Source organism: Gouania willdenowi, chromosome 16 (assembly GCF_900634775.1).
Source record: "Gouania willdenowi chromosome 16, fGouWil2.1, whole genome shotgun sequence".
In the NCBI taxonomy this organism is placed as follows: domain Eukaryota; kingdom Metazoa; phylum Chordata; class Actinopteri; order Blenniiformes; family Gobiesocidae; genus Gouania; species Gouania willdenowi.
This window is the reverse complement of record NC_041059.1, coordinates 10,281,931-10,294,483: the sequence shown is the minus strand read 5'-3', so window position 1 is coordinate 10,294,483 and position 12,553 is coordinate 10,281,931. Positions and strand designations below refer to the sequence as shown.

The window sequence follows — 12,553 nt, the reverse complement described above, 5'->3', positions numbered from 1 at the left end:
TGTTACACCTTGGTTAGGGGGAAGGGAACAGGGAAGAGGGAGTCAGGGAAGACAATGGAAGAGTTGGGGAAGGATCAACTATTTTGAGCTGAGTGCAATTGTGCATATTGTATTGTGGGGTGTAATCAGTTAAGCCAGTCTGGTGACAAATGTGGAGACATTGAAGCGGGTGACACAGCATTGTTTGTCTGTTTGTTTATTAGGATACCCATTAGCTTAAGCATAAGTTTTCAGCTATTTTTCCTGGGGTCCACAAATTACACAATGACAATACAATTTATACAATAAAAAAAATAATCACATTACACCAACAAAACAGACATTTCAACAACTACAACACAAACAAAAGCAATAACAACAGACATAAATACTCTGAAGTATTAGAATTAGCGTTTGTCACTAAAGTTTCTTTATAATATATCACCAAACCACATGGACAAAATCACAGGGCGGCTGCTAATTTGAAAAGGTGTGGCACTGAGCAGGAAACTGAAAAAACAGAAACACCAAAATGATGCAGTCTTCAGGTTTCTGCATTTATTATGTTGATCAAAGCTGTTTTTTTTTTAAAGAATTACAAGATTTTCCACAGAATAAGCTGATCAATGGGCTGCAAGCTATATCCAGTATGTTTATCTGTGCATGTTTCATAGCCATCAACCAAACTAAAAGCCATGTTTTCTCCCATGGCTGAACAAAGTGGAATATGAGAGGAAAAGTCTTTGTAAATAAGTATAAATCCTCTTCTCCAGACTCTGAATTGAACTATCTCTTCTTTCAGTGAATGCTCCTGGGTTGTTATTGTTATGTCCTTCTCTGCTTTGTTTATCCTCAAACAGGAACACCAGAGCCTCATTCACTGCACTTCCGACAGCACGAACGCAAATTGTAGGACGACTGTTTACACTTCCACCGCGCCTCTGGGCTCCTCCTGGGAGAATGTGAATGGAGGCTGAAAGGTAAATGTGATAGGCTTGACCTTTAGTGACCTGGGTCAACAGCACAGTGACAGGCAGCACAGTGGGAGAGTGTGCATGAGCAGGAAGCGCCCGCATGCTGCAATGAGAGGTGTGTCAAAAGGAATGCACTGCACCTGAAACAAAGCCAAGAAGGAGGGGTCGCCGTGGCAACATGGGTGAAGAGAGTTCCCAGCAGGGGATGTACAATGAAGAAAGGGGCGTGTCTACTATTTGTGCACAGGTAGCCGGGTATTTTGGAAGTCTCTCATACTTGGATTGACCTTGCGTTTGAAAATGCTTCAGTGAAAATGCACAGACTGCCTCGGTGTGGATTTTTTAAACTAATTTTTCCCTAAATAAAGCATCAGTCAACAGCAGACATGGGAAACTGGCAGCACTTCTAGTTTTGTGTGGCCCTCAAAGTAAATGCACAAAATAATTCCAAAAGCACAAACAAAATAACAGAAAAATATGCACAAAAAAACCTGCAAAAATACACAAAAATTGCTCCTAAGACACACAAGATGACTACAAATTAATAACTGCAAAATGTACAAAAAACAACAAAACGCATACAAAAGGAATCATAACAGAAATGTACAGAATGACAGAAAATTATACAAAACGATAAAAAAAGTAATGCAAAATGACTCCAAAAACACACAAAACAACAAAAATACACAAAACGACAACAAAAATATACAACAATGACCAAGCAACAATGACAAAATGCACACATTAAAAAGTCACATAAATACAACAATAACAAAAAATGCACAAACCCTCTGTTCTTTCCCGTATTAAAACTCAGATTGTTGCTTTTTTTAAATGCTGACACGAATGTTGATAATGTGGCCCTCAGATCAGACAATCACATTTTTGTGGCCCCCGCTGTGATGACAGTTGCCCGTCTTTTGCTTTAAAATGTTGGCTCTATATACACCAGTGGGTCTCAACTTGCCTGAGTTTAGGACCCACGAACCATCACTCACTGAAAACCAGTTCAGAGTCCAAACTAAACCAAGAAAAATGTCATTTTTTTTCAAGTCAAAATAAAACCTGACAAGGAGACTTGTTTTTTTTTTTCTTTATTAGATATTATCCTTTGTATTATACAAATGTAAAAAAAAAAATTGAACTAAGTTCTTTTTTTCTTATTTCTTGTACATATGATTAGGTTGAAAAATGTGAAACATGGGTCATTTGTTGTATAACAATATTAATAATTTTCCTTAGTATAATATTATTCCCTTCATCTGCCTATGTGGGTTATTCTGTGATGTTGTTCATCAGATCAAATAAATATGAAAGGTTGAACATTTTCCTCCATTTGCGTAATGGGTTGTTAATAATAAAAAAAAGTGTTGTATAGAACTTTAATAATCATAAAAGTGTTTTCAATGTATGTAAGGTCGTCTTTTTGTTTGTTTTCAAACCAAAAGTTTGAACGTGAAACTGTCATCATCCTGTGCTTAACTAAAGTCCGTGTATTGTCGCCCTCTGCTGGAAATGAGACGAATCTGCATTTAAACGATGCTTACACATACAGTAGAACCATGACCAAAATCAGAATCAATTATAATTATAGACATAACGAGCAAAAATCTAAATATCACATTAGATGAGAAAATAACTTGTCATTACAAATAGAAGATATTCTTTAGAACAATTAGCTGTAATGTTGTGTAATGATTTGCTTCACGTGGGCCCAATAGTTTGATTCACGATTCAATTTTATTTAATTTTGTAAATAGTAGCAACTTACTCTAACTTGGTGCAGTATTAAAAATACTTATGTTTACTTTAAGAATTGAGCCCATGAGTGTTCGTTCAATAGTGTTTTTCAACCCTGGGGTCGTGACCCCATGTAGGGTCGCCTACAGTGTCTAGAAATTGATTTAAAAAAAAAAAAAAAAAGAAAATTGCTGTTTAAAAGTACATTTTAAAATTATTATTCTTTTTCAAATTAAAACACAAAACCTTAAACTGTCTTCTATACTTTATTAAAATCACACCTTAAAACACACATGTTCTCGTTGGCATTTAACCAGTATTGAAGGTGACTTCTACTGTTCCAATTGTATTTTGTGGTGCCACTGTACTGTTGTATTTCTAATTGCATTTTTACATTGCCTTGTTGTACAGTACTTTGGTCAACGGTGTTGTTTTTAATAGCACTTCATAAATAAATTCGATATCAAAACGGGGTCACGGACCAAAGCATCAGATAATTCCTCAAACTTATTACATTGAAAAAAAGAGCGAACCAGTGAAATCAGAACAGACATCCAAACACATTAAACCTGATCTTTATTCACTGCGCTAAAAATCCAAAACCTTCTAAGACAAAGTTCTCCAGGACACAACGCTTTGACTTCTGCTTCAGTTTCACTCAGGCTGCACCACAGAAGGGGAAAGATCAAATCTGATAACTTATTACTTTAACTGACATCAGATGTAAAAGTGTACATATATCTATTGATATTTAAAAATATACATTTTGGTGAACATTATACAGGTGTGCCATGCACTCAAAGGCTATGATGATGAGGAAAAACAGCACTGAATAACTGAGTAGCGCTCACTTTAGTCTCTTTAGTCGCACACGCTGCTACGTTTTAAGGCAGAAATCCTTCTTGATGTGAAATGTTACACCTAAACATGTTGGTCCCAATCGCTCCCGGAGACCTCTAACACAAACACATCAGCATTTCTTTTGTTCACATTCACAGTGACGACACCTGAGGACGGTTCGGTGGCCTCTGAGAGGTATAAATACTTCTCCTGGGACCTCCTTGTCTGCCTTTAAATCCGTCTAACAACTTGTGCCCTGCTGTGGCGTTACGGGTGAACTCTGGACATGTTGCCATCAACCTCCGGGATAATTCTTTCTTTTTAGTTTTGAGCAGCGGAGACAGAAGAAGAGTCCGAGGTCACAGCAGCAGAGTCTGAGGGAGACGCATCGTCTTTGGTCACTGAGAGATGCTGAACACAATCTGTGGCCTCCTGCACCGCTCTACTCTCCTCTGAGACACAAACACAACAAACACATCAAAGTTTACTAACTACAGTTTTAATTGTAGCTCTTGCAAACACATGAGTGATGGTAATACTCCAATAGCTTTAGGAACTACCATTAATTACTGATAACAACCCGCAACACAAATAAATAATTTAGCCTTAAATTAAGCACATTTTGCTCAAATCTGGTAGATCAGGACAATCAATGTTTCACTTTAAAAATAACTCAGTGTCACTAGTTTATACAAACTCATAATTAACCAAAAAAAAAAAGGTTAGGATTAGTTAATAAAGCTGTTTATGTGGAGTTTAACATTTGTTTAAAACCTTGTTATATATTTAAAGGGCTCAAATGAGGTAGTATTTAAAATATCAGTTTTTCCTTTAAACAAAATTCAGTAAAAATAATTAATTTGTGTATGAAAATACAAGCATTTCTGTTTGGAAATGGTTAAATTAAAATTGTGCTATAATAAATATCTATATAATTGGTACAAAACACAAGGAAAAATGGTTTCAGGTTCTAAAAGTAGACCTAGTTTTCTGTTTGATCATTGCCTAATTTTACAGATTAGATTACTTACCTGCGTTCATATTGTAAAATAATAGTTTACAATATACTTTTACCTAATTAAATGTGCTTACCTGAAATTGTATTTACAAAAAAGTATTAGGTCAGCCTTGTCGTCCCACACAAAACACAATATGATCTTTTTAAGTGGGAGAACTTGCATAATTGGTGGCTGACTAAATACTTTTGTGCCCCACTGTATGTGTACTGTTATGAACTTGTAAAGACACGTGACAAAAACTTATCAACATCTTGCTATGTGCTGTTAGAGAAGTAATTGTGTCAATAAATCCCCATCAAAATAAAAGCACAGGATTTTTTAACTTTTTAACTGAATCACTTTCCAGGTCACAGGTCAAAGAAAAAAATCTGACCTTTTTGTGCAATACACTCATTTATATCACTGCTCTTTTATTACCAACATGTCTTAATAACCCACTCTACATAATGGTAGCTTAGTAAAAGACAATTGGACAATGACCAATCTGAATAAAATGCACCTATCATCCATTACTTTATGCCCACTGTACGGTGTACATTTTAGGACATCCTCAGGTCTCAGAGTGAGGTATCAGGAATTAGGAAAACCTGTCATTTGTCAAACCAAATGCAGCCAAATGAAATGGCCTCAGGCTTAAAAATAAAAGTCATCAGACTAAACGGTCTCAAATAAAATGCCTCAGGCCGTAAAACACGACATGACGTTATATTTGGAAGAAATCGGAAATACACATGACATCATCTATATGTGCTGCCTCGGATATGAGATAAAGTTGAAAGCTGTTTTTTTTTTTTTTAAAGGTTAAGATATATCAACACTTCATTTATTAATCAAATAATACATTTATACATCTTAACTTTTAAAATTAAAAGGAAATAACGGCTTTTCGTCAAGTGTACTTCTGGCTCCGTCAAAATAAAGCACCATGTCGTGTTTTATAGCCTAAGGTCGTTTTGTCTGATGACTTTTATTTTGAAGACTGAGGACATTTCATTTCACATTTAAGTGAGGCTGTTTAGCTGAGCCATGGGTGTGTTTGGTTTAACAAATGTCAGGTTTTTCTGATACCTCACTCTGAGAACTGAGGATGTCCTAAAATGTACACCGTACCCCTGACAGCTTTACGTACCTTGGCTTTGCTGCATCCTCAGCTTGGCCGTCTCTACTTCCTGTTTTTCCCGTTGCTCTTGAAGAGCCTTACAGACTTTCTTGTGGGTGAACCAGTGCATCTTTTGACAGGCCTGGTTACAATAAATTACCTGCAGATACACAATGAAAAAGGAACAATGCATTTTTTTAAAAGAGCTGGTACAAATTAAGAGAATATGTATTCATTCTTGTCTGTGTGCTACGTTTTAATAATGATAGCTTGATGTTAGTGAATTAGTTATCAGGGACTGATTGTTTTTGTTAACTCACCATTTTGCAGATAGAGCATCTCTTCTCTGCTCCTTTCTCTCCACAGGCGGTGCAGAACTCTGCATCCATGAAGCCGACTTGGCCTGTGATCGCCTGGGTCATCACAGACAGAGCTGTGGGGTCGTTTCCCTGTGAGGAAGTCACTCACACTGTCATTCATCATGAAAAAGCAAGAAGGAATGTAAACAAACAGGGAAAGGTGAAAACTGGAATTTTTGCCCTCACAATGTCCACTGGAGCGATACTCCTCACCAGCTGCTGCAGCAGCGTGGCGTCGCAGTACGGAAACTTGCGGATGCACTCTCTGATGAACTTCTCCTGATACACGGGGAAACCATCCGTGTCACGACCCTTCAGCAAGCTGAAGAGCCACAAAAAGGTCATACAACAGCAGAAGAAACAGCGACATAACACTCACAAACATTGGGCCACACCTCCGTATGAGGCCGTCCAACTTGTCCTCGCGGTCTTTGAGGAAGGACAAACACTTTCCCAGCACGCAGCTGATGTAGTGCATCTTCATGGCCAGCACCTCGTTCATGTCCTGCTGCTTGATGCACTTCTCACTGATGAGCTCCATCACACGTCTGCATTTGTCCAGCGCCTCCACCTCGGCCAGTAACGGGTTCTCCTTCACCAGCATCACCATCTGGAACACAAAAAAAATCACTCCTTCAGGAAATAAAATTCAAAAGTCATTTTAGCTCTGGCAGCCATTTCCTACTCCAAAGCAAATAGGAGAATAAACAATACAATATTTTAAAGATATCAATATTTACAAATTTCACCTTTACAATTACAAAATGGTATGAAATACATTTAACTTAAGTAAATGGTAACTATAATTCAAGTAGGGCTGGGCAATATGGGCCAAAATTCATATCTCAATATTTTTTCTTAAAATGGTGATATACAATATAAATCTCTATATTTTTAAATTAATAAAATCTTACCAGAAAGAGAATTCTGGGTTAAATTAAAATGCCTCACATTTCTATAACACAATATGTGCCACTTTTGGCTTTTCCCCTATAAATGGACAGCTCATGTGAGTGAGTTCAGTAGTGTGGCTTGTTTAGGGAAAGGTCTGGTTTAGGACGCACTCTGCATTTCATCCAACTGTGTTTTTCATGCTTTTCTGAGAAGAAGCAAAAGCAGCGACTCCTAAAATGACAATTTAAATAAAAAAAAGTAAATCAATATAGGCAATACTGTAATTTAATGATGTGGTTCACTGACACTTAGTGACCTTGTGTTTACATGCGATGCATATGTTAGTGCAATTAAATTATTTTTGCGTTTAAATTGATTTGGACATTTTTTTTTAATTGATACGATAATCACTTGGTAAAATATCGCGAAATATCGCTGAATTAACCCTTAAAAGCAATGAGTCACCACAGCTGTTAGTCTTTGTACGGTCGGTCCATACGACATCTAATCAGTGGGAAGCTGAAAAATTCCAGAGTTTTTATTGTTCAACTTTTGTCTATTTGATAAATCAAAGAACTGCATTGAAACACGTACGTAGTTGATGAAGTCCAATTTGAGGATGAGGAAGAATGGATAAATATTGTATATTTGTTGGAGACAAACATAGAAATGATCCAGTGTGCATCAGTATCACTACTGACCATCTTCGTCCTATTCATGATCATAAAGACAGACTTTGTTTAAGCAGTAAAACACTCAAGGTCACAAAGCTTGAATCAAATTAAACTGGTTTCCTGAACATCATAACGACTTCACTGTGCTCAGAGGTTTTTTCCCAGTCACAAGACCTCACTTCCATTAAAGGCCCTTTGAGATGTGGTGGAATGAGTTTCAGACCAACATCTCTGAGAAAGGTTTCGAGCACCTTGATAAAGCTAGAACACTAAGAGTTAATGTAGCGCTGAAGAAAGAAGCAGGTCCAACCAAATAGGAACTTGGTGAACCAACCATGACAATCAATCTTCTGCAAATACCACCATTCCTCAGATGAAGAGGCTTTCCATACCTTCACTGGGTTCAGATTTGTGCTCATGATGACTTTGTGCAGAGGCCCAGCCAGCTTAGGGGGCAGCTTGGGCTCCTTCTCCAAACCCTGGAGCTTGGTGTAGTAATCCAGTCGGGCACGAGAAAAGAAGTTGTTGATTGCTGTGACACAGTCGTGCTGGCCTGAAGGAAAAAAATAAGGGAAAGAAAATAAAATGATCAGCTTTTTCATTTCTGTCATTGTATTTTTTGATAAACATTTTCTGGGAATGATTTACTCCTCAAGGTCAAAGAATGATATTGAGTTGATGGTTACTAGTTGGTGGGATGTGGCTCTTTGGTCTCAATTGTTCTGTGTTAACTGATGGGTAGAAAAATATATTAATTGTTTGATGATTATTAGTTGGCTGAACATTTAAGTTGACTGAACTTTTGTTAGTTAAACGTGTGGTTCTCAATTACCCCCTTTCTCTAACTGCTGAACCCCAGAACCCCCTTTCTCATAATGATGAATGAATGAAAGAATGAGCATTAACACACATTTTAAAGAATCTAATTTTATTAATAAGTGGAATGAAACAGCATTTAGTGCCTCCTGAATAGATTTATTTCTACAGTTTTTTTTTTTTTTTTTTTTTATCTTTATCATTTCTGGTCATCTCCCACCTGATGTGGGACCGATACTGATCCTTGTATTCAGTTCATGTTCTAATCAAGATCATTTTGTGTTTTTTTTTTTTTGTGTCATTCTGTGTATTATTTTGTTGTTTGTCTGTTCTATTTGTTATTCAGTATATTTTCTCTTATTTTATGTGTTTTTGTGTTGTTGGTATTATTTAAATGATTCTGTGTGTGTGTGTGTGTGGTGTCATTTGGTTGTTTCTTATGTCGTTTTGTGAGTTTCTCTGCTTTTTTTTGTCATCACGTAGTTATTTTGTGTATTTTTTCTGTTATCGTTTTGTGTGTTGCTGATAGTATTTTTCTCTCAATGTGTTTTTTGTGTCATTCTGTGTATTTTGTTGTTATTTGTCTGTTCTTTTTATTATTCAGTATATTTGTGTCTTATTTTGTGCGTTTTTGTTGTCGTTTTGTGAGTTGCTGGTAATATTTAGTATGATTATCATTTTTAACTAAAATAAACATTATAAAACCCCATATTTTGAATGCTTTCATTTGTTAATTTTTTTCTCTTTTTCACTCTCTAAAGTACCACCTGTAGTACCATCACATACCCCTAGGGGTACACGTACCCCCATTTGAGAAAAACTGAGTTAACTGACTGATTGTTGATTAGAAAGGTGTTTGATAAAAGTTATTGATACATTCAATTATTCTGTTTTTTCGACTGAAGACCTGATTTTTTTGTCAATGATTTATTGATTGTAAATAGAGTAATTGATTTGTTATGGGATTGAACTGCAGGCTGATTGATTAATAGCTCAATTAGTGTGTGTTACTAAAAGACGGTCGCAGTCTGTCTGGAAACAATATATAGATAAATACCTTTGTATAAGTGACAACATGACGAATTCAAACATACCAACAAAAGCTGCCATCTGTGCAGCAGTGCGTCCAACCGAGTTGACTACGTCGGTTTCAGCCCCAGCATCCAACATCATCCATGTGATGTCAGTCTTCCCTGCATCACAGACGAAAGAAATCTTTAATTTTTTTTTTTAATCTTTCGAGACTGTTTTTTAAAAGTTTATTCATCAGTGTGTTGAATAATTCATGTTTTTTTTTTACGACATCCCACCTGACAAGCCAGCAAACATCAGCGCTGTGTATCCGTGCTCGTGTTCGTTACAGTTCACATCGGCTCCGTGTTGCAGGAGCAGCTTACACATGTCTGCTTTACCTTTGTAGGCGGCGTGCATGAGAGGAGTCATACCGTACTGTGAATAACACACACGCGCACACGCACACACACACAGTTAAGATTACATATCACACGAACAATGGGCAAAAACACCTGACAATGACAGGTGAACACAATAATGTGACATGCAGAATAAGAGGCAGTGAAGGACGTCCTTCACACCTCTTCACTGTGATGACTCGCCCATCTTGTCCTGCACATATGCGATCAAACAATAGGACAAGCTGTGAAATAACCTATCAGTGCTGTGTGTGTCAGTGTGCTTCTCTAAGAAGGCTTTATCATTTTTTTGGTGCAAATAATAAAATAATAGCGATTTAATTATTGATAATTATGAATCGACTCTTAAAAATCCAAAGATCGATTATTTACATTTTTCAAATTGGGAGTACAAACCACGTGAGTCCACTTAATTTGGAAATTTTATTTACACTACAATATTATTGAATAAAACAATCTAATCCATAATCGTTAATAATAAAAAATAGGTTTGCAATGAAATCAAGACTTCAATATACTGAATAAAATCGGGAGCTTCGACTGATGGGGAAACAAAGTTGAAATGTACATAAATTAAGAAATATTTTGAAATATAAAGTAATAATGACAATAATAAAAATGTACTTTTTCTAAAAAATAAAATACAATCTGTAACAAATTCTACAAAAATGTTAAACAGTTTATATTGTGCAAGACCACCAATTATACCAGTTGTTTAGTTTTTCTTTAATACCTTATGTGATCTTATATATATATATATATATACGCCTTAGAGAATTCTTGAGACTTATTTTATTTGTATATTTAGCAACCCATAGTAGATGATTTTATTTCTTATTTTTATTAAGATTTTATTTTTTGTAGTTTTATTCTAATTTTATGTGTGGAAAACCCATTCCAAGCTACTACACTACAAATTTAATTGTATAACTTTGTACAAAAACAATAAAAGTAGGGCTGCACAATTAATCAAATTTTAATCGTGATCACAATTTTGGTTGCCACGATTAAATTAACCTGATCATCGTCAATATGTACATTTAAAATACGGGCACTGCACTCTGTAATAGTGTATTCATAATTGAGCCTTTGGTACATTTTAAATTCTTGGGTTAATTATATTAAATATAATTCCATTTTAAAGCTTAATTTTGCACTGCAAACTGTACATATGTTGTTTGTTTAAAAGCAGAAAGTGTCTGGAGGTACGTTAAACGTAGTCAGGATCATCGAGTGGTCTAAGACGCCGCACTCACTGCTAACGTGGGTTCGATTCCCACATTTGACTTTTTTTAAATTTTATTTTAACATATTTAAAACAGCAAATTCCACCATTAAAAATACATATCCGACAAAAAATAAATATGAGCTAAAATACAAATGACGGAACTTTAAGTCACGTGGCGCACGTATCGCGTGACCTAAACTGGCCAACGAGGGGCGCTGCGTATCCATAGAGTGGCAGTCTATGATAAATAATTGTGATTATAAATCGTGCACACAATTTTGATCAAAAATAATCGCGATTATCATTTTGGCCATAATCGTGCAGCCCTAATAAAGATCGATCAATGCCTTTTTTTTATTATTACTATTATTATTATTATTATTATTACAAAGTATAACGAGATTTGGGAGCTTCTCTCCTGTTTACAGTCCAGAACATGTTAAAAGAATACAACCAGGAGTAAATTCTAGCATTGCGTGTCCTTAAATTAAAACAGAACATTTATTTAGGGGTACATGTACGTGTATTTTGTATGAATTGATGTTGGTACCTCATCCAAACAGTTGACTCTGACATCTTTGCAGCCCAGCAGCCTGGAGGCTTCTTGGACATTACCTTAAATATACAGAAATGTGAAGGTAGAACAGCCTTACAAATAGCTAAATTATTACGAAGGTACACGTCTAAAATACAGAGTTATCCACATGTTATATTTGGATACAGGGAATGTCCTTTCTTCATGTAGCTCAGTAAAGTGTTGGGTAAATAAACACTGTCAGAAGCTGAGCACACGGTGCTAGCTGTTAGCTAGCATTAGCTTCAACAACAAACTTATTATACATTGTTCGCTAACAGTCTACTGAAGATAACGTTTGTTGAACTGGCACAGACTTTAATAATACACAGTATTTTAACACCTTTCATACAGGTCAAGAAAACATAGCTAACAACTGAATGGGTTTTCTACGGGGATTAGGTTAGGCTAGCGTTAGCACAAGAGGCTTACCTGCAGTAATAACTTCAAACAACTCCTTCTCACTCGGTGAAAGGTCTCCCTTCTTCGGCACAGACATGTTAATAAAGGTCTGATTAAAATAAAGTTGACTGATGAAGACAGAAGAAGGCAAATCAGTGGTGACAGGTCGCTGATGCGCTGGATGAAGACAGGAGAGCTCAGGTCATACTGGGGCTGACACATGGACTCTACCATTGCGGCATGCTGGTGGGGGGATTGAAGGGATAAAACAGAACAGAAAATAATACATATTTGGAAATGTCTCGGGGTTTTTGCAAAATATATATTGTTTTATAAATATGTTACAAATTTTGGCGTGAATGAAGCTCTATCGCGAGTAAATTCCAACTAATTTATACCTCAAAACATTTGAAGAACGTACCATTTCGATGGGCTCTCGAAAGTTCATTCAAAAGAAAACCCAGTGCGATCAGAAATCATTTAAAAATATACGAAACAAACTTTTTTTTAAAAGTCACCAAT

The 12,553-nt window shown here is 36.1% G+C and overlaps 1 protein-coding gene across 1 annotated transcript; it reads right to left on the bottom strand.

Moving 5' to 3' along the window:
* Positions 1 to 3,169: 3,169 nt before the first annotated feature.
* Positions 3,170 to 12,272, bottom strand: ankmy2a (ankyrin repeat and MYND domain containing 2a). The gene is made up of 10 exons (XM_028471814.1): positions 12,062 to 12,272; positions 11,606 to 11,670; positions 9,705 to 9,843; positions 9,489 to 9,587; positions 7,971 to 8,131; positions 6,406 to 6,620; positions 6,197 to 6,332; positions 5,972 to 6,100; positions 5,682 to 5,811; positions 3,170 to 3,985 (listed from the first exon to the last, which is right to left on the bottom strand). The coding sequence occupies exons 1-10, from the start codon at positions 12,126 to 12,128 to the stop codon at positions 3,855 to 3,857; spliced, it is 1,272 nt and encodes a 423-aa protein (XP_028327615.1). The 5' UTR covers positions 12,129 to 12,272; the 3' UTR covers positions 3,170 to 3,854.
* Between the last annotated feature and the right edge of the window lie 281 nt (positions 12,273 to 12,553).

Bases quoted from the DNA above. Each gene is read 5' to 3' on its own strand.
- ankmy2a (XM_028471814.1), bottom strand. From the start codon at position 12,128: ATGTCTGTGCCGAAGAAGGGAGACCTTTCACCGAGTGAGAAGGAGTTG. The intron at 5,812-5,971 runs GTGAGTTAACAA...GTGTATCTGCAG, and splicing joins GATGCTCTATCTGCAAAATG to GTAATTTATTGTAACCAGGC. The intron at 3,986-5,681 runs GTACGTAAAGCT...TTTGTGTCTCAG, and splicing joins GAGGATGCAGCAAAGCCAAG to AGGAGAGTAGAGCGGTGCAG.